The sequence below is a fragment of the Lissotriton helveticus genome, chromosome 9 (assembly GCF_964261635.1).
Source record: "Lissotriton helveticus chromosome 9, aLisHel1.1, whole genome shotgun sequence".
NCBI classification, from domain to species: Eukaryota; Metazoa; Chordata; class Amphibia; order Caudata; family Salamandridae; genus Lissotriton; species Lissotriton helveticus.
In genome coordinates this window covers 938,497,167-938,520,225 of record NC_136070.1, presented here as the reverse complement: position 1 = coordinate 938,520,225, position 23,059 = coordinate 938,497,167, and the positions used below count along the sequence as shown (strand labels likewise).

The 23,059-nt window shown below is 44.8% G+C and overlaps 1 protein-coding gene across 1 annotated transcript in view; it reads left to right on the top strand.

The window, feature by feature from the left end:
- LOC144782041 (cytochrome P450 2G1-like) overlaps positions 1 to 23,059 on the top strand; it is a 519,896-nt gene that overhangs the window by 281,329 nt on the left and 215,508 nt on the right. Inside the window, exon 7 of the mRNA XM_078661170.1 lies at positions 16,381 to 16,510. Within this exon, the coding sequence (XP_078517296.1) occupies positions 16,381 to 16,510 (130 nt within the window). The remainder of the gene's footprint in view (positions 1 to 16,380; positions 16,511 to 23,059) is intronic.

The window sequence follows — 23,059 nt, the reverse complement described above, 5'->3', positions numbered from 1 at the left end:
AAGGGTGTCTTCTCTGCTCAATAGCAGTATCCACTGCCTTTGGGGCTCCTGGGGCATCAGGGTACACCAGGCACCAAAGCGCTGCTTGGTGGGGTTACAGAACTCATGTTGATCCCTCGATGATCCATTGTGCAGCGCAGCTTCACCGTTGGGGCTGGCACGTGTTGCCACCTTTGCTGTCCATACTAATCATTCTCTTCTCAGTCCTCAGGTGATATAAGCCTGATGCTACTGTCATCTTCTATTTCCCGGGCATGCGCTCAGCTGCACCTTAGGCCCAACCATATTCTCCTGTAGTATCAATTGAGTCTCGCAATCCCATGGCACTGATATGTGATCCAGCACTCCCAGATTGCTGCTCGCATCTAGGAGCGGTGTTGGTATAGAGGACATGGTTTCACCGACTGCAAATCAGGATAATAGAATTAATTGGGTTTCAGGTCTGGAAGCAACACAGTAATGCATCCTATGCCATTGTGTGCCCAGCCATGGTCCTATTGTTAATATTAAATCACAAAGGAAACTATTACGATGTCAGTCAGAGGAGCGTGTGACTGACACGTAGTGGGATGGAATCCACCCGACTTTAGTCAGTGGTTTCACCCGCAGTATTAGGATGTGACTGGGGCGAAACATACATGTTCCTATTGCAGCTTGTGCGGCAGCTGGAAAAAGGGCGTCAGCACAAGCTGCAATAGAAACATTTATGTTTTCAAACATCCCTGCACCGTGTAGCAGGCACCATGTGGTGCCTTCCGCATGGTGCAGGGATGTGGTGCCCCCCCCAGGCCCCATAGTGGAGGGCTAGGTGTGAAGCGGACTCTGCTAGGGGCCCCCAAAGTCACTTTCCACCTGCCTTCATGGCGCATGGACCGCCATGAAAGAGCATGCGGAAAGTGACATTGTAATCCTGACAGCGGAGCCGAGGCTGGCTTTGCTGCTATGTTGGGATTACAATTCTGCCTGCCGCCTCGACGGGCTCCGTGAGTCCATTGGATGCGGAGCGGAATTTCTCCATAGGTTTCCCTCCTGCAACATAATATGTTGGTCGGACGGACGGAAACCTATGATGTCGGGTGGAAAGCCTCCGATGAGCTGTTGGATGGTTTTCCGCCTAACATCATAATGAGGGCTGCAGTATTTTTGAAAAGTGCAATTGTGCAGCCCTTTTATAACTCTCACTAAGAAATTCCTCTTTTTCTGCCTTAACTCGCAGTGTAACAGTTGTGGGTGGAACATTGATTTTTACAGACTGGACTAAACAGGGGGCATATCTTTATACATCAGCCAAACTCTCTCCAGCCCAACAATTGACACTGATAGTTCTTCTTGCAACTATAAAGAGGTGGAACAGTCAATGCCTGAACAACTCCATCCTTCCTAGACCTAAATTCAAATGACAATGTCTGTTTAAACCAAGCAAGAGTTAGCCTATTCCATAGCCTTGAGCAAATGTTAAATTCAGATATCAGAAATAGGTTCACAACTAATCAGACCAAGGGTCTCTAAAATCCAAGACAACAGTGAAGAAATGGTTTGCTCCCCCTGCTGAGCTAAACAGGGGAATTAGAGGTACTTTTGAGATCCTGAGAGACATGAGAAAATGTGCCAAGTTTGCTTTTGCTTGCCCATCACAAAAACAGGTCTAATAGCGCATTTACTTTTCCTGCAAATGTAATTGATGTAATTGGGTCAAATAAACTTTATAAATAGAAAATGGCCAGTGGATTCAGGCATGGTGATGAAGGGATCTTCTTAAAAGGGTTTTATTTTAGCTGAATGGAGATAGAGAGAGATTGTTGGTAACTGTAATGCTTATTCTTTTCTAAGGATGTTTCCTTAATGGAAACAAAAGCTATTGAAATACTTTTATAGGGTCCCAGAAGTTCCCAAAACTCATAGCCTTCAAGTTCTCCCTACCATATTCAGTTCTTATAAGTTCAGAGGCTTGATGCTTCACTGAGATGTCCCTCAACAGTTACCATGTAAGTACACCTTCAGGCTCTACTCCAAAGATCCCACAACACATGAGTAGGCAGCTTTAAAAGTATCAGTGATTGGTACATGGCCTATATTCATATTTCCTGCTGTGTTGATCTTGGCATGGTAATCAATTCACACACAATCTCAAACCCATGCTTAGATGCAATACTTGCTTATGCTCTATTGCCTTCAGTACCAGGATAAATATATTTTCACTACATTTGATGTTGAAAAGCTGGAATAGTTATTAGAAAGGTGTTAACCCAGGTTTCTGAAAATACATCCTGCATCAAGGCATTTATCCTCATAGAATACTTATTGCCCATGATCAGGAGGTTTTCAAACTTTAGGATATCTTGCTATTCTCACAAGTGAAAACAAGATTTAAAGAGCTAAAGATGATGGTTCTACATGTGGGTTTCCATCCCATAACACACCAAAAAAGCAGAGAAATTGCCTTTCAGCTCCTCCTCTTTGGGTTGCCTAATCGAGATCGGAACGAAGATCACTAAATTAAAGGTTAACAGAAGAGAGGCCAAGACACAAGCTTGAACTCCATGATTTTTGACGGTTGATTGTCCAAGTAAAAATATGAGCTAAACTTTCAGAATTTTGGGCCTTATTTACAAGAAATAACTCGGTCTGGCACCATAAGCCACTTAGCTGCACCGTGCTGCATCACCTTGCACAGTGATGCGTCATATTTGAATATGTTGCATCCCTGTGCTGGTGCACTATTGGCCGCCATGTGTCAACGCAGGCACCATTGCGCCATGGTGCAAGCGTGTCTGCGTTTTAGGAGAGAGTGTTTTTGTTCCTTCTGCACAAAAAAACAATCCCATGAGGTGTTTTCCTATTTTTATGTTTGCTGCAGACTGCAGCACACATAGAAAGAGGATAAAATGAGGAGAAATATAAGTACTTATCCTCATTATGCCTCTTTGCGACTCCCGTAGGCTTCAGACGCATTCCCAGGTTTACGAAATGTTGTAGATCTGGGAATACGGCAGAATCCATGGGTGTTGTGTGGGAACACCCATAGCAACAACCATGCTTCCAAAACAGCCTTCAAGATCAGAACCTAAGAAAAACATGTGATTATAGGCCTATCACTGGAAAAAACAAAAACCTCTTTAATACAGTACATGATGCCCAGAAGGGCCCAAGCAGAGGAAGCGCAGGAAGCATGGAAGCAGAGATACAAGGCAGAAAGATCAACTAGTTAACCCCTTCGGTGCTCAGGACGGCCCCCGGGCCATCACGTGTCACAGTGGGCATGTGCTACCGACGGCCGGGGGCGGCCGAACTCCGCCCAGTCTCTATTTCGCCTGCACAGTGCGAAAATTCGGCCAGTGCGCAAGGGGTTAAAAAGTAAGAAGAATTTATTATCTCCCATGTCATTCTCTACCTTGTCGTCCTTAGAAGGCAGAAAAACCGAGGATCTCATTTATGAAAAGTGACACATAGCTGCGAGAAAACATCGATGCGTCGCTTTTCATGGCGCCCTCCTTCTGACACCAATGATGCGTCATATTTACAGTATGACACATCATGTCGCAAGGAGTTACAAATAATTCAGTATTTCTGACATATCTGTAGGTGCAAAAATTACGCATCGTTGGAGTGTGTCACAAAAGTGACGCAACTCCAGCAATGGGTCATTACATATGGGCAAGTCCCACGTTAAATGTGCCTGCGCCAGACTTACACCTGCCATGAGGCAAGAGTAAGATATTGACGCATTTGAGTCCTAGAAGTGGTGCAATGAAATCTCATAGATTTCACTACATCACTTCTACGACCCTTTCTTGCGTCAGAACGCCCCCCTCTGCATACATTATACCTGGCGCAGGTATAATGTGGTGCAGGGGTTTACAAAGTGACGCATCTCCCTAGATGAATAACTTTGTAAATATGATGCAACATGTTGCATTTTTTACCCCGCTGGTGCATCACAAAAAGTGATGCACCGGTGGCGTAAAAGTGACTCAAGGCCTCATAAATAAGGCCTGCTGAATCGGGTTCTAATGAAATCCATTGACCAAGAGAAACACAGGAGTGGCTCACTTGCTAACATTCACCCAGTATATGCCGCCAGGTCGTCCAAGAACACCCAAGCCCAGTCTTGCCAATTTCTTTCACGAAAAGACTAAGTTCATCAAGCTTGACATACAATCCAAGATGGCGCTACCGCAAACTATGGGCCAAGATTCCAACTGTGGCAATTTATTCAAAGTACATTTTAATAATCCAGGGGAAGTCACTTAAAACAATGCCTCTTGGCACATCTACTCGCCAATCTCTCAACAAATTATTGACAACACTCTTCAAGCAATCAACCCCTCCAATCATTTCTCTGATCCCCAGCCTCCTGCCTTGTTCAAAATTTTAAAATCATCTATCCAACCACTATGGGCGAAAATTGTAAACGCCTCCCTGAGTCAAGGTGTCATTCTGGACTCCCTTAAAATAGGGCAGGTCACACCTATATTTAAGAAAGCTGACACCATTCCATCTGATCTAAACAACTACTGGCCTATAACCAACACCCCCACTTTGGCGAAACTATTGGAGAAATGTGTACAAATTCAATTACAAGGAAATGGACGGTCAAATGTGTGTTGCTGTACTAGAAACTTAAGAAAACTAGAATGTGTAAATAGTGAGGAGTATTACAGCTGACTGAGATATTCCCATCAGACCACCCTTCTGGCGGAATTTCATCATATGGGATGTTTGTAAGTATATCCAACCAGCCGCCCAACCCATCAAAAGATGGTGCGGATATGGATGTAGGGTCTAAATCTCTAGCCAAGCTGTTACTCAAGAATAGTCTTCAAGGTGTGTAGTGCAGTGCTGTGGTGAAAAGTTACAATTAACGACTTAGACAAAAAAGTGTTTAATAGAAGATGTCTAAGTGTTAAACATAAAAACACGCCTGGTAGTGAATTTATAACTACACTATGGCGCTGTGCAGGAAGTCAACATGTTTCAGCCAAACTAGATATTATCCGGCTTTCATCAGGCCCTAGTTGGTAAGCTACTGCCACTAAATAAACGTGAGTGCAATGAAGTAACAAAAAATAATAATAAAGAAAGTACATATATCTACCAGGAACTTGGAGCCCCAATGTTCACAAGGGAGATGTACATTATTTCTCGGGCGACAGAGAGAGGTACCGACGGACAGAGCGGGGCCTCCTATTTCCCGAGCGGTTGCCGGATGAGGTGAGGTCTTTCCCACACAGAGCGCGGTTTGAGAAATAATGTACATCTCCCTTGTGAACATTGGGGCTCCAAGTTCCTGGTAGATATATGTACTTTCTTTATTATTATTTTTTGTTACTTCATTGCACTCACGTTTATTTAGTGGCAGTAGCTTACCAACTAGGTCCTGATGAAAGCCGGATAATATCTAGTTTGGCTGAAACATGTTGACCTCTTGCACAGCGCCATAGTGTAGTTATAAATTCACTACCAGGCGTGTTTTTATGTTTAACACTTAGACATCTTCTATTAAACACTTTTTTGTCTAAGTCGTTAATTTTAACTTTTCACCACAGCACTGCACTACACACCTTGAAGACTATTCTTGAGTAACAGCTTGGCTAGAGATTTCGACCATACATCCATATCCGCACCATCTTTTGATGGGTTGGGCGGCTGATTGGATATACTTACAAACATCCCATATGATGAAATTCCGCCAGAAGGGTGGTCTGATGGGAATATCTCAGTCAGCTGTAATACTCCTCACTATTTACACATTCTAGTTTTCTTAAGTTTCTAGTACAGCAACACACATTTGACCATCCATTTCCTGTGTTTGTTAGTCTATGTGTTGGGAAATTAAATGGTAGGTCGTTAAATATATTCCCTTGACCCTTCCCAAATTCTGTCTTTTGATACAAATTCAATTATGCAATCACATTGAGAATGATAACTTCTTAGATATTTACCAATCGGGCTTCCGCCAAGGACACAGCACAGAATCTGCACTCACACATATTATGGACGACATCCTTAAAATACTTGACTGCAATGAATCATGCCTACTGATTCTTCTTGATCTGTCCTCCTCCTTCGATAGGGTCAAGCATGACAACCTTCTGTCCCTATTGGAACGAAGGATGGGCCTCTCGGGCACAGTGCTGCAATGGTTCTCTTCCTTCTTAAATAACAGAACTCAAAGATTCAAGATGAAGAATTCACTCTCGCAACCCTCTATGGTCACCCTTGGTGTTCCTCAGGGATCTGCCCTATCACCCAATCTATTCAACCTCCTAATGGAGCCTTTTGTGAACGCACTGAGATCTGCGAACATTCTGTATCACTTGTACGTGGATGACATCCAACTGTATCTGAAAATCACCTCGCCAGAAGATTTCATTGCCCTCAACACTATTCTATTGAACACGCAAAGCTGGCTCACTACCACCTCATGCTGAATATAAAAAAACCGGAATTCATTCTCATCTCGCCACCGAGCCACACACCAAAGCTAAACTTATGGTTAAAACACCTAACCTCCTTTGACTATGTCCCTCTCATCATTGACTCAGCAAAATCCCTAGGAATCACCTTAGATAAACATCTGAATATGCAGTCACACAACTCTATTGCCTCCAAAGGAGATAATTACAAGCTGAGTATATTAAGGAAACTCAAACCATTCCTCCCTCAGGCTGATCTAAAAATGGCAGTACAAGCCCTAGTGCTACCCAGTTTAGAGCACGAAGCACCATCCTCTGTGGTCTTCCTAAATACAAGCTGGCTCCGCTAAGAGCAGCACTGAATGCTGCAGCTAGACTGGTATCAGGAACCAAAAGAAATAGTCACATCTCTCCAACCTTGAAAGCCCTGAATTGGTTGCCCTACGAGGCAAGAATACACCTTAAAGTGGCCTGCATGACACACAAAGCAATTCACAACAAAACACCCAGTTACCTGGCTCTAAAGTTGGAAAGGTGTGGAGGCTGCAGACGACTTCGAAGTGAGAGCACTTTCCTTCTGAAACCTCAATGCTTCCATAGGAAGAGAACTGGTTGTAGAGCTTTCTCAGGGATTGCACCAAGGATTTGGAACTCCTTACCTCCAGAAGTTCGTGGAATCACCTCCTTTACCACCTTCAAAAAAGAAGCAATGAAAAAATTCATGCCATAAGTTTGATTTCTAGGATTTCCCCGAGTCATCCTTATGTTCGGAATACTATTGCCTATCTCAGGTGGAATGGTTGAGTCCATTTTATGTATGACGAATATCACTACCCTTACTGTTCAATGACTGTATTTAGTGTAAAGCTTAGCTGGTGGTGGGTCCCTCTTGATTTTATCTATACACTTCTTATCCATTAGGATTCGATCGTGGTTATAATATGTATGTTTACTAGCACATTCACTTAATGTTCTTTAACTGTATATTGTACTACCTCCTGCAGTTTCACAGTCCTCTATGTTTGTTAGTCATGTATCTTTTATTCCTTTTGTACGAATTGACGCTTTTCAATGTATGTATACCACCTCAACCATTTATGTTCTTATACTGTAAAGCGCTCTGATACCCTCGTGGGTCACGTTTGCGCTATATAAAACTTTATAAATAAAATTAAATAAATATAGCAGCTCGATAGAAATCTGGTTCTAGTGACTCACTTGCAAAGTGGAAGGAAATCCTCTGAACCCTAAGGAACATTCCTCCCAAAGATAATCCAGAGTGGCCAAAAAATATGGGTCGGAATGCTACACGAGCGATTGCGAGTGGCTAGATATTTTGCAAGCATTCCTCCCAACACATTTTGGGGGATAATCTCATGAACGTGTGATAATCATCGCCAAATTAAATTAACCCAACTCTTAACATCACAATCTATTGCGACAAAATAACACTGTGATATTGTTGTATTCTCAACCCGGTGGCACCATGCGATAGTAGCAGGATAACGTGCCTAAAAATTAACCCGACCCCGAAAAAATGTGAAACACGAACGCGAAAAAAGATGCGGTGCCTCAAATCGCGATACAAAAATAAGAGACAACCAGCGTCAGGCCTGCAATTCCCACACTTCATGAGGGAAAATGCACTATACAAGAAGAAAAAAAACACACCAAAACCAAAGCTAACAGCATACCACCATGAATGCACCCGGAGCGAGTGCAGAGGACAACCCGAAACCCACAGGTCCCATGGAAGACCAGCCAGGAACCCCGTGTACGGGGAAGGGCAAGGAGAAGAGGAAGAGGAAGACGGGGTTCAGTCCGCAGGAAGACCAGATCATGGTCACGGAGTTGATAGAACACTACCAACAACTGTTCATTACCTCCACTGCGTCAATGGCAACACAAACAGAAATATGGCAGTCCATTGTCAACAACGTTAATGCAGTCGGAGTGTCGAGGACGTTAATGGAGGAGGTCAAGAGGCACTGGCATGATGTGCAAAGCTAGACCAAACAGAAACTTGCCGCCAACAGGAAGGCAGCAAGGGTGACTGGAGGTGGGAGTCCTGCGCCACAGGAGGAGCTGGATGAGTTGGAGGAAATGGTGGCAGCAGTCATCCGTGTGGAGACGGTGCAAGGAGTTGGGGGTCTGGACACACCTCAATATGACCTGACCCAGCAACAGGGTGAGTAACTACCAAGGACTGGGTGGTCGGAGGGAGATGGGCAGTATGGCACACATGCACAATCATGTGTAGCACACTGCACACGTACAATAATAGTTGAACATGTCCCTGATACCCTTGGCACACTGCAGCACACATATAAACACCAAGTAGGCCCCCATCCGCAATTTGCACAAATGGGCCACCCCCATATCACCAATGCCACAACCTACCCATGCACATGTGCAGAATCCAGAAAAGCAGCGGCTCTGTGAGCCACAATGACAATGCAAGTGACACTCCATGACCGATAGCATGGCTGCAGTCAAAATAATTACCAGAACCAGTCCTAGGATGCTTGTTTTCGGTCCAGGGAGGACCTGGCTTGGCAGTTCGGGTTGGACTGTTCCCATGAGGCACAGGTCAAGACTGATTTGCATATGGCCACGTCTAAACTGGGGTGGCATGGTGAGCAAAAGAATGATGGATTTAACTCAGATCTCTTGACTGGGGGTGAATGTTTTGATTTGTTCTGCATTCCGTCCATCAATTGTGTGTCTTTTGCAGTCAAAATAAATGACATGGTGCACGAGTCGACATGGAGATGGCCCAGTGTGGATCACATCCGTAAAGGAGCAGGTCACACTCTGACACATCCACGTGCACTTACAACCCATCAGCAGACAAACAATGCACAAGAGCACAAAATCTGTCCAAGAGCACAAATGACCCAAGTTGCAAACATCCGAAAAGCACACAAGTCAAAGGCACACCACCTCAAAGGGATAAGGGGCCGCTTAATCAGAGCTGCAGGGGCGACTCTCCCACAATGCAGCACACACACATAGCAATCACAGCACATTAACATTGACAGCAATGTGGTACACTTACACCACAGGACAGAGAACAAAACTGGTGCCGCTCGTGCCTAGTAACTGGCCACTCACATCTGGCATTGCATGACACTGTGAGATGATAATGTACGAGTACAACCACACATCTGTCATGTAGTCGAAATGTCCACTGTCTGCCATCAAATAGCCACCTCCACCAAAACAGTCAAAATGTACATTGTCATGCAGTCTGTATGTAAATATCTACACTGCGTCAACAAACATGGGGCACTCTGTTAACCTACATCTCCCCTATACATTGCAGCAGGACAATCAACACCTCCTGCAGAGCAGACCACATATCTCATCAGTGATGATGAAGAGGTCACACTGCACATATGCTCAGGCACCCTCCAACGGCTAATGGGCAGCCTCCACACCCCACCCCACCCCCAGGAGCAGGGCAGCCCAGCTTCCTCGAAGTGACCCCACCCCCTGCACAGACCACACTGCAGGAAGCACACACCATCACAGCTGCCTCCCAGGACCCCCCGACCAACACATGGAATTCCAACTCCGTGTGTTGGGTTGGCAGGATGAGATGGCTGATCAGCTGCGGGTAGGTTTCGACCTCGTGGCTGCCAAACTCGATTCCATATGTGGGTGTCTGAGTCCCATCAGGGACCACTTACAGTCCCTAACGAACACGCACTCTCCGCACCATGCTCTCCAACAATCCTTGGCCGACATCACTGGGGCCATTACTCGGATACAAGAACTGTCTAGTCAGAGAGGCACCAGAGATGATCGCACAGAGTTGGCATAGATGCGCAGGTCAATGGAGACCATGGAGCTGACGCAGCCTGGAACTATGGCTGCCACGGCTGAACACCAGCAAGATGTAGCTAGGATCTTCCATGCCTTACAGTTCCTCATCTTGCCATTGCTGCCACTGAGCCTGTCCCATATAACTGCCGCGGGAACTTCAACACACACATCTCTGACCCCTGATGTGTCAGTACCAAAGAGTGACACAGCCCTATCACCTTCGCACCCTGATGTGTCAGTGACACACAGTGATGCAGCCATAACACCACACACACACCGGACACAAAAGATGTATCAGAGGAGTAAGATAGGGATGTTAATGACTGTGTGAGGAAGGAGGTAGTAGCATCCATTCCCACCATACGGCCTGTCCCTGCCTGCCCCTATGCCTCATGCCCTGGGACAACACATCCCATTGTCCTCTGGAACACTCTGCGACATTCACCTGGAACCCGACATGGACTGCCATATCTGCTCTTGTTACCAATGACAGCAATCCAGCTGCGGGATGAACTCTTCCTCTTCCAATTCACTTTTCATTCCCCAAAGGGCTCTGGTTCGCCCACCACAGGGCATCCATGTAATGTGGGCCTGGCATGGCCATGTACTGCTCCAGCTCCGACACACCACAGAATGTGAATAAAACATTCAAAATCACACAGATTTGTCATGTCCATGTTCACTCAAGTAAAAAAGTATAGCTGAATGCATGGACATGGATTCCAAAAAAAGTTACACCCTTGTAAATGACATCAATGGGCATGTTTGACCCTGAGCCACATGTCCAATTAGATGACTGTGAAGGTGTGAACTAGCTGTGGTCTCATTGCACATGAACAACAATCTCTCAACCCCCCAACGTAGGCACACTTCCATGTTTTAAATAGGGCTGTGTGTAGAAATTACAAAATTGGTAGCAGGCCAGAAGTGGTGTCCCCATCACATGTGACAACAGAACGTCTCTTCACATTCCTACTCACACACAACTGTGGGGACACAGTCTGTTTTGATGAATAACACTGCTCTACATGGCCAGCAGTTGGACACCAAACTCACATTGCTGAAGACACTGAAGTGCACAGGTCTGCCAGCAACTATCCCAAACACAATGTCTGGCTCACAGAGGTGGAGCTGTCAAAAGGGATCCACCCCCATTGTACAAGTGTCAGTCAGTCCCTCCCTGTGTACGGACAATCCTCTTTGAGGCACACAGTTTATGATTCTAATCAGCACTCATCACAGTTGAACACTAGTAAAGTTGTGTAGACTTTATCAGCATGTGCGTGTCAGTACGGGCGAGGCAAGGGCCACAACATGCAGAGAAATGCTTCAGGCACTAACAGGCAGCATAGGTCGAGGTGCATGAAATGGCTAGGCAAAAATGAACACCAATCATTATGGATGGCAACGGGCTCAGCCCACCTTGGTTTGCTGGACAAATCATATGATGTTTGGTGTATGCTCAGTGCCCCGTGTCAGGGGACATGACTCACAGCCCATGGGATCGGCATAGTGCTGTACCAACGGACTGCGCTGTCTGTCTGCTCTGCTGACCGTGAGCAGGTGAAAGGGTCCTACAAGGTCACATGTCATACTACATTGCCATGTGTGACCGCTCACCCCAGCAGTATGCCCGAATTGGGAACGTTGCCAAACAACGCTGTGCAGCTCCGCCCATGGGACTGCATCACCTTGCACAAGTGTGTGAACACACGCGTAGTTCCACGCACATGCATTCTGACTCCAGGCAAAGGCAGACATGTCCACTGTTGTGGTGGCATATGTGATCATTCCCCAAGATGCAATAAGGTGTGGGGACCTGTGGTTTGGGTGACAATCAGATGTGGCTGCAAGAACGTAGTTACTCGTCCATGAATGCCAGCGCAGCTTCATGGGCAATCTGTTCCAAGAGTACGTCATTGTCAAGTTCAAGGAACACAAGGGAGAGCCAATCCATTAACTGGTCAGGGTAGATGTGCTCCGTCCACGCCGTTTCACCATTCCGCAACACAGACCAATACGGGAGCGCCTCGATGTGGTCACTGCACACGAGGAGTTGTGCAATCTCCCATGCACAACTGCCAGCACACTCCTGTTTATGGGCCAACAGGTGGCGCACAGTCAACTTATAATCCAATTCAGCTACTGTTCAGTGGGATAGGCAGACCTCCATGGGCCACTCGAATGTGCATGATCGAAAGTGGTACCAGGGCTGGACGCAAGTGACGTAAGCAAGATGGAAACTCAGACGGAAACTGATTTGCAATACTGCCATTGGCAGTGATCCCTACAGATGCAGCATTCGTGCACGGTACAGTTCCCCGTGACAGGGGTTGTGCATGTGCCCAGGATTGCCTGCCATTGCGTTTGTTAGTCTCGTAGCACAGGCAATCTTCAGACCGGCGGCAGTTCGGTGGACGATATGCCACAGCTCTGGGCAATGAGTCGTATGTGTGTGCAATGTTTGGACGTATGGGTTTTTCTTTGCCAATGTGTCAAGGGCATCCAATGGAGGTGTAGTTTGAGCAGAGACAAGTGTATGTGGGGTGTGGTCGCGTTGGTCTTTCATTAGCGCAGTTCGTGGTCTGGATGTCGTTGGAGTCTGGCATGTTATCCCACGCAGGGTGTGCCAGACACATTCAAGACCAAGGTCGGAGGTTCAGTTGTCCTTCTGCCTTGTGTATTGGGACAAAGGAGCTTTTTTACCTAATTTAAGTCAGACTACTGCTTGCCTTTCTTAAATGTGATGTGGCCTTCGCGCTGACATTAATGCCAGGCCTTAGATTTGGGGTGCACCATTTGCGAAACACACGCAGCAGTTGGCATGTATGAATGAGACAAGGGCCTGATTGGCCTTGTGCTCCTTGTTCAGTCTCTCTCTTTCTCCAACTCTCTGTCCTTTGGTGAGTGCCTGACACACCTTCTTATCTTGGATATTGTCTTGCAAGCTGCGACTTACAGATTGTCCAGGGATGCCCCGCCTTGACTCTTCAAAATAGTTGTTTGGAGACAAATTTGATTGTGATATTTTGTATGGACTTTCAATGGTGAATGAATGATTCAGATTTTTGGTACTCACATGTATGTTAATTGTTGTAAAGGTGCGACATCAGGCGAATGCTTTTGTTCATGATTTCGTGACATTGATGTAAAATATCTTGGTCGGTGGGGGGTGCCCGGTTGGGGCCCATGGGGTGGGGGGTGGTCCTGGTGGGTTGGCGGTGGGTGTTGTGGCCCTCTTGGGTGTCCGCGCTGCATGATCAGTGGCTCCATGGCATCTGTTGTTCTTCAGGTGTGGCTCTGGGCTGGGCTCCTTTTCTGGTGCAGGTTGTAGTCCGACTTTACACCAGGTCAGAGCAGGTGTTAATTTCCTGCTGCTAACGTGCCTTATAACCTGTTTTGTGATCTTATCGCAGATCTGGCTGGGAGTTGAGAATGTTGTGACGTGGTGTTGTGGCTTTTTGCACGGGAACACCTACTCTGCATCTCATTAGCAATAGTTGCCGGTGTCATCTGTGGCGATGTTTTTTGCAGCCGCAATTGCAGGTAAACTGGTGATATGGGCTGTTAGCACCAGCTTATGAATGAGGCGATAAATTAATCGCGACTTTGGCTGCGATAACGTGCAAATAACTCGGCTATAGATCCTTGAGTATATGCCCCTTTGTGTGTATTATCTAGTCTCGAGACTCAAGTCCGGTTCAATGACCAACTTGATAGTGCTTTCTGTAAATTCTGCCAGATCCTCAAATCTTCCCAGTCTGTCTCACGTAGTCTGTATGAGTGGCACTGTTTTAATTTGATCCCTGTCCACTGCCGTCAATTTACCAGCTAGATCCCAAGTTTTTAAATACACTATTCAAATGGCACTCGCTCAGTGTGCAATACATTTGTGCAATATTGGAGCGTTTTCTTGTCTTCATAGATTTCATTTGTCTACCATCTCATATTTCACGTTGAAATCCTTTAGGTTGACTTTCCCTTCTTTAGGCTTCGACTTTTGGTCATTGCGGCCCCTATAGATTCTGGACTGCAAGGTACATCACATAGAAATCAGCAGGGTTCTTGTTTTAAAGTCCACTGACAAATTTCTCACGCTGGTTGACTAGAGGGGCCCTGCAGTAGTGACAGAAAACCTGGACCAACTTTTCTTTTCCTCCCAGGGCTGGCTCTCCAAGACAGATCCAATTGAATGTGTGAATAAAATTCTGGTTGAAAAGAAAATGAAATTAGCCTAGTCTGAAATAGGGCATGTACAGAGACTTAGCATGATGTTGAATAATAATCTTAGGTAACAAAAGGTGAAAAGAAATAGTGCAGTAGTTAAAAGTAGGGACAGAGCAACTGATGGACTTTTTAGGAGATGCAGAATATGATCTGTAAGCCTTTAAGGAGGAAGGAATATGCCGTAAGAAGGAGAAAAGTGAAACATGAATATCAGACAAGGTGTTCAGTCTATTGTACAAAAGGAATCGAAAGGGAAGCCAGAAGGATTAAAGCACGAACCACTGATGAGACTTTGCAGATAGAAAAAAAGAAAACAGGAAAAAGCAACACAAACTGTAAGGGGGGAAAGAGGACAGAAGAAATAGAAATGGGAAAGTTAAGGCTACCAATATTTGTGCATACGTCCAAGACCCACATGCAAAGCAGTGCTGTACAGCACCCACCATCCTCTCCTACCGGGCACAAAAATTGTACGCCTTGGGTGAGCAACAAACTTAAGTGATGACATAGGGAACAACTGCAAAAGAGAAGAGTTAGAATGATGAAACCCATGGCAAGATGTCTGCAGCTGGGCACCATATAAGACTTTCACCACCACCCTTTCACTATATGAAAGAGTTTAACGGCCACATGCATCATTGTAGGATTTTGCATTTCCTAAATTGCGAAAATTAAGGAATCGCAATTTAGGAATTGCAAAATCCTATGCATCAAGAAATCCTAAATTTTTTTAGGATTTCTTAATTTTCGGAATTTGCGATTCCTTAATTGCGAATCGCAATTAAGGAATGGCATTACATTGATTCCTATGGGCCTAGAGGCCCATAGGAATCAATGCCGTTTTGCTTTTTTTGGGGGGGAATTCGCAATTTGTTGATGCATTGCAAGGGAGCAGAGGGGGGTCCAAAGGACCCCCCCTGCACCCCTGAAATGTATTTTAAAGTGCATGTTTCACACACACATGTCCTAAGGACATGTGTGTCTGTAACATGAACGTTTAAAAAATGCATTTTTAGGCATTTCCATAACTTTTCGCAATTTACCACGAGGTTCAACCTCGTGGTAATTTGCACCCCCTAATTGCTAATTCGCAATTTGAAAAATAATCATGCACTGCTTTTAAGGAATCGCAAATTTGCGATTCCTTAAAAGCAATCGCATTTTTGGAAATCGTTAAAAATAGCGATTTACACAAAGATGTATGATGCATCCCAAAAACCTATTTAGGAATCGCAAACGGCCGAATTTACTGATTCGCACCGTTTGGACTTCCTAAATAGGTTGATGCATGTGGCCGAAAGACACTACTCTTTTAGGAGCATCTCGTTTGTATGTGATTGACGTCTGGCTTCCCCGGTCCCATGCTTGCCTGTGCTCATAGCAGAAGGAACCCATTGTACTAAAAATGGTCTTAAATGATCTCCTTTATTCCTTGATGTACATATGCCCATAGCTCCCTAGCTATATATGTGCTTTATAAAGAATAGAACGTACATGTATATATGTATTTAGGTAATTAAATCCTTCCATATACTTGAATGAAGGGGTTGCAGTGATATGCATATAAAGCTACTCAGTGTAGTAATTTTGATATCCTTAGATACTCTGTCACCTTCGTTCTGTCACAAGAATGCTCTTCTCTCTGCTCATTGCCTACATAACTGTGTTGTTCCTGGAAGAGAATATAGTGAACTGAGGCAGACAAAGCTGAGCAGTGAGTGTAAAAGGAAGAAGGACCTGGATGCTGGCAGGGCAGTACATAAACTAGAAATGTTCTTTAAAACACCAAATAAGAATAGACACCTCAAGCTATAGGACCTAGAGTAGCAGAGTTACTACAGGTATTGTTTATAATTGAGGCTGGCTAGCCATGGTATATATAATTATTCTGTTTTCTTTATACTTGCAGAAAGAGCCTGGGTTCAGTAATGAAAATCTGGTGGCATCAACATTTGACATGTTCATTGCTGGGACAGAAACTACGACAGGCAGCATCCATTACAGCCTGCTGGTGATGGTAAAATATCCACATATTCAATGTAAGAAACACATAAACTCTCCCAGTAAAGCCAGTTGGTTATAGTAAAATACTTCCATGTTCCGAACTGGATTCCTAATTCCTAATAAGACAATCGTGGTGATGGTAAATACGGTTGTGTTCGTTTTCGTTCTGCTAAGCATCCTCCATGATAAGTAACAAAGTGAAATGTATAGGTTATCTAATTTGTTTAAACTTATAATGACCTTTAATAACCGATAAAAACCCCACTGAAAGTGAAACAACCCTCACCAGTGTACACATATGAACCCTGAAAAACACCTGCACAATCACAAACTAAAATGCCATTCAAACAAAAGAAAGTAATTGTTTCTAAAGGGGCAAGCACAATGTAACTTTGTTATAAAATTTAGCAGCATGAAAGACTGATCTAGGATTATTCTGCTTGAGTTTTGCTGTTTAGAGATGTCACTAAAATATTGTTTCTTCTTTTTTCTGTTTCCTCCCGTTTTAATGCCTGAATTAAAGGTGCAGGGTTTCGAAGCATGTTTTAGATTGAATCTAAATACTTTATACACTGAAAAGAATCTGCGGCAAGATGTATGTACAACTGGTCACAAAATACTTAGCGTAATTTTCAGCCAATATTTTTGCAACTAGTGTGCTAATTTGCAAAACGACCTAGGTACTAATAGGTCATTTTGCAAATTACCGATTCGTATAGGTTGAAATTTTACCTACCTCATCAATATTAATGTGGTAGGTTGCAATTTGCAACCCATTATCAATTGAGGTCAGCAGACTACCATATCTGGGATTGCTTTTTAAAAAAGCAATCTTTCTCTTAAATGCTGCCCGTTTTCCTAAAGAAAAACAGGATGCATTTAAAAAACAAAAAAATTGAACTTTGTAGTTCCATTTGTAAGAGTAGGCAGTGGTCCGTGGGATCACTGTCTGCTCTTAAAACATATTTTTATTTACATTCTGAAAGGGAAAGGATCCCCAGGGGACCCCTTCCCCTTTGCGAATGGGTTACCACCAGTTTTAACCCCTTCGAGGCGGATGACGAGCTCAGCTCGTCATGAGTTACGCCTCTCGTACGCTCATGGCGAGCTGAGCTCGTCATGAACCGCGGGTTTTTTAAAAACCCAGCGCACAGCGGTAAAATCGCTAGCGTGCATGCGGTTAAACTGATGGTAAAGCATTATCGAAATTCGATCAAGAACAGTAATGAATACCAGACCGATTAGGTATTAGGAAGGGATGCCCAAAACATGACCCTTCCTAATACCGAATCAGTATGTATTTGTAGCTCTAAACTATGATCCGATAACATGTTATTGAATCGCAATTTAGATTGACACACAGCAAAATGCATTTTACTGGTCGCAAATAGCCCGACTCAGTGAGTCAGGACGTTTGCAACTGGAAAAATGCATGATAAATCCAGCCCCTGGAATGTTAAAATCATAGTTGAACCTTTTTCATTGTTTAATTCTGCCACTGATTTGTGAAATGTCTGGCTCATAAGAATCTTGGCTAGTATGTATCATCATATTTACCCACAGACAGAGAATGGGTAAAACTGTTTAATACTTCAACCCCCTTTTATAACAAGTAAGTATTGGTAGTAGGTCAACTGTCAAACACACTAATTTTCAAACATTTAAACCAAGAATGTGTAATGACAGGTACCTTTGAAAGGAGTGCTGTCACCATGCACATAGGCTAGTTTTAAAAACATGATACACTTTCTAAATACCAACACAATTCATAGCTAGAAGGTGTGCCATGTATGGCCCTGTTACGTTTCTGGAAGCGCCTGGGCATGGGGGAAGATCATATTTTGCATACAATGAGGTTACCTCAGGACTCACGTTCTACCTCAAGAATGCACAGCACACTTGGACTTCCGAAACTTTATGCATAAGACTGCTCTACTATATAACTCTTGTGAAATACTGTTGTAAAGTGCTCCGATACCTCCGGGTCTTGCCAGTGCTATATAAAACTCCTTAAATAAATAAATACAATTTCACAATGGTGCAAAATGAGATTGCAAAGAGTGACCTAAAGTGGGCAAAAGGGACAAGAACTATCATCAATAAAGTGTGCCACACTATGAAAACGACGCTGTGCCCCAAGACTCCCCAAATTAAGATCGTCAAAAGGGAACTCAGGGTCCTGGGGAAAGAAATGTACTGAGCTCAGAACCAAGATTACCTTTTTAGGAAAGAATCTGTACGATTCATGGTGCCAGCGTGGCAAAATGAAAAACACTACCCCTATATTGAAAGGCTGCCTAGCTGCTGGTTCAGAAGAGAACTGCTAAGGCCAAGGATTGGGGTAAACCCATGCTATGTGAATGACAGGGAATAAAGATGTATGATTTATAGTATGGGAAAATGCACCTGTACTTTGGGTACAGCATGCGATACCCTACATCTACTACTCGACTGCCGGAAATTTTTAGATATACAGAAAGAGTTTTTTTGTTCAATTTTTAAAAAATATGATATTAAAAATAGGGCCCAAGCAGTAAACCTTCTTAACAGAAATGAGTAATTGAGACATAGCGTGTGCCATGGGGAAGTATATCCAAAAAGTGAAAGAATCCCTCAATAGCATTTTGAATTGATCTGCTTATTTATAGTTCTGTGTGGACTATGGGTCATGAAATGTCGAAGGGTATGCTGAATGTATTGTATGAAGTTTTAGGGGGTCAAATAATGAATTGTGATTTTAATATGTTTTACTGATGTTTTATTGATTTGGTTTTAAAACGTTTGGGGACCAATTGTCTAAATAAACTTGTATTGAACTTAGTGAGCTTGGCCACAGATATAATATAATTCTAAATTGGGAACGTCAAATCCCCCCTGGGAATAGGGCTTAGTGATTATTTCCCATTTTAACCTCGGTTGTTTGGCTCCCCAGGTCAGTCTTATCAATTCCGTGCGTAAGGCCGCAAAGAAATGTCTGCCAGGGTAATATGGTATATTCATAAATATAATAACTTGGGGAGAATCCCCATTTTTATAAGAGTTGTTCTTCCTGCCAAAGACGAGGGAAATGAGATCCAGCATGTAACACAACCCGTGATAGTCTCCAAAGCCCTTTCATAATTAAGACGCATTAGCCCCGCGCGATCCGATGCAACATGTATCTCCAAGTATTTTACCTCGGAATCGCACTATTCTATCGGAAAGTCAAGAGAAAACGGCATTGGGGCAGCTATGAGCGGGAACAACTGTGACTTTCCCCAGTAAATATGTATCCCTGAAAGTTCCCCGAAAATATGGAATTCTCGCAGAATGGGATTCAAATTCTGTTGTGGGTCTCTTAGGTACAGGGTGATATCATCTGCATAAAGAGAGATGAGTATTTGCCACGTGACACCGTAATGCTTTTTCCTGGTGATATTGCCACACGTTGATCCCCAGAGGTTTAATAGGCAACGCAAAAAGTAAGGGGGAAAGCGGACAGCCTTGTCTCGTGCCTCTCGTAATAGAAAAAGGTAACAATGTCTGCCCAGTAATCAGGACTGTGGATACTGTGGAATTATACAAAGGGCTTCTCCATGACAGAAACCCCACTGGCAGTCCCATACTTTGTAGTAACCCTAATAGATAGTCCCATTCTACAGAGTCAAAAGCCTTTGTGGCGTCTAAGAAGACCGCCACGAGTGCCAATCCTGGGTCAACATTCTGCAGAATGGAAAATAGGGTGCGGAAACTAGGGGATGTTGCTCTTCCTGAGATAAACCCTGCCTGATCAGGTAGTACCAGCTTTTCCATCAGCAGACTGAGTCTATTAGACAATATTTTGGCAAGGATTTTCTGCATCATGATTGATAAGAGACAGAGGCCTATACGAATCGCAATGATCTGTAGGCTTCCCAGGTTTTAGGAGCAAAGTTATAAGTGCCTCCCTCATTGATCGAGGAAGAATGCCAGTTTCTTGGGCCTCTTCATAAACTGTTTTTAATATGGGTGTGAGTTGGTTAATATACGTTTTATAAAAGTCAATCGGGAGGCCATGTGAGCCTAGAGCCTTCCCGGACTTCATCTGCATTAGTGTGGTCCGAATTTCATCCTCTTCGAGGGAGTCAGTTAGAAACTCTCTTTGTGAATTCCCCAACCAGCCTAGTGCTACTTCGTCTACACAGATCAAGTGGCTGCTGTTTGTTGGAACTATATAGTGTGGCATAGTGTGCAGTGAACTCTTTGAGTATGTCTATATTATCTCTATGTCTCGTACCTTCATTATCTGAGCTTTCCAACACATAGCTAGAGAAGTGGGGTAGGTGAATTTCCTCCGCAAGTGCCTTACCCAACCTCTCCCCTTCGCTATATCTGCGTGCCACAAAATATTTACCCGTGAACCTTTATATTCTGAGAGTTTGTCTCTGAATTCCTTTTAGTTTCAAAAGTGTTTTTATTGAAGATTTCAACAGGCATATATTGAGACATTTCAGCAAGAAAAACAAGCTCAAGGTGCACATAGACAGCGGGACAGACAGGCACGTCTTCCCTAGTAATCCAGAATAAGCAAAATACATATGCCCGAGAAGCTGTTTGATATCCTGCGTGTAAAGGCAAAAGAGTAGCATAAGGAAATTAACAGGAACTAGAAGCTCCCTCACCCTCCCCCCTAGGACCCCCCCTCCCCGACCAGTGTGCTCTTGAGTGTCAGTGTGACCAGTAACGTGCCGCAGAGGTGCGGTGAGACCAAATGTAAAATCACCGAGAATCATCGGTGGTGCTGGTGAGACGTAGGACTCTAAGGTATTTAGGACAGGTAATTTCATTGAACTCCTTGGACAGGAGAGTCAACAAAGAAACAAAGGAAGCCACGTTTTCCGGAAGGCATTGCTTGAGTTAGTGAGAGTGGCATGGATGCGCTCCATGCCAAGGGTGAACCAAAGTTTGTGGAGCCATCCTGTATGTGTAGGCTTAGTCGCGGACCCCCAAAGTGATAAGATATGTTGTGTGGCTGCTTGCACGGCAATGCCCATCTGTCGACCACGCAGCGATTTTAAGGGGAACGTTAATGCGTTGGGCAGGCCTAGCACAGTATAAGCAGGGAACCTCGGGATCTCAGTCTCAAAGGTGGAGTCGATCTCATCCAGGACTATCTTCCAAAAATCTCTCAGTCCCGGACAGTCCCAGAGGATATGAGTCAGGGTGACCTTTTCCCTGCACCCTCTCCAGCACAATTCGCTGCGCGTAGGATTCCCTTTGTGGAGTCGGACAGGGGTAAGGTGCCAGTATATGGCAAGTTTTACTGCCGTCTCCCTTGCCTGAGTGTTGCGTGTAGTGTGGGAAGCTCTATAGTATATGTCACCCCACTCTGTGGGTGACAAGGCCCTCCCCAGTTCAGCCTCCCAGCACCTTTGGCTCGGTGATTTATCTGGGGCGGGTGGAGGTGTACGCATTTGGTAGAGTTCGGAGATCAGGTGTTTGTCTGTAGTTTTGGTAAGCAGCCATTTCTCAAAAGTCGTCATGGGGCGGCCCACTAGGGCAATGATGTCAGGGTTAGTAAGCCAATGTCGGAGTTGAAGGTACTGAAAAAGGTGAGGGTGTTCTGTACCCCTGTTTAATGTCTGCGAAGGGAAGAAAGCCCTGCAAATCAAAAAGGTCGCCCACTGCCCGACAGCCCGTGCCTCGCCATTGAGGAAACGCGCCCGCGCCCTCGCCTGGGGGGAAGTCAGGATTGTCCAGTATGGGAGTAAAAGGGGAGGGGAAAGTGGTTAACTCATGTCTAAGCGCCACCCGGTCCCATACCTGCAGAGTCGTGCGGGTGATAGGGGATCGGGACATGTACCTTGGTCTGTGGTGTTTAGGCAGGAATGGAATCTTCCACAGAGACGTTCGCGCCATGGCCCTATCCTGGAAAAGCCATCTCTTCTCCGATTCGGGCCGGTACCATTCTACTAGATATCGAAGTTGGGATGCCTGAAAATATCGCAAAAGGTTCGGGACGCCGAGACGGCCTTCATCCATGCTCTTATATGTCAGTAGTTTGTGAAGCCGTGCCCTCTTCCCGCCCCCCCCAGATAAAGCTAGAAAGCAAGTCCTGTAGGGTTTTCAAAGTGCCTGCTGGGGGCATAACTGGTATCGTTTGGAACAGGTATAAAATCTGCGGCAAAATGGACATTTTCACTGCCGCCACTCTCCCCAGTAGAGAAAGGGGTTGTTTGGACCATCTCGCCAGGTCCGATCGGATCTGAGTAGTGAGAGTGGCGTAGTTGGTGGAAACTGTGAGATCCGTCGAGGGGGTTAAGGTAATTCCCAAGTACGGTATTTGGGTGGTTAGCTGGAGGCCGCTGCCTCGCCCTATTGCCGGGGCCCGCGGACGTGCATGTTTGCCTAGCGGTAGGATAAGGGATTTGTCGACGTTGATGCGGAAGCCAGAAATCGCCCCAAATGAGGCAAGTTCTTCCATAAAGGCGGGTATGGAGGAATCAGGACCGTTCAGGGTGGCTATGACGTCATCTGCGTATAAACTGATAGGATGGGGTTCGCAACCGAAATCGATGCCCTCGATCTTCGGATTGTCCCGGATTTTCTGGGCTAGCGGTTCGATA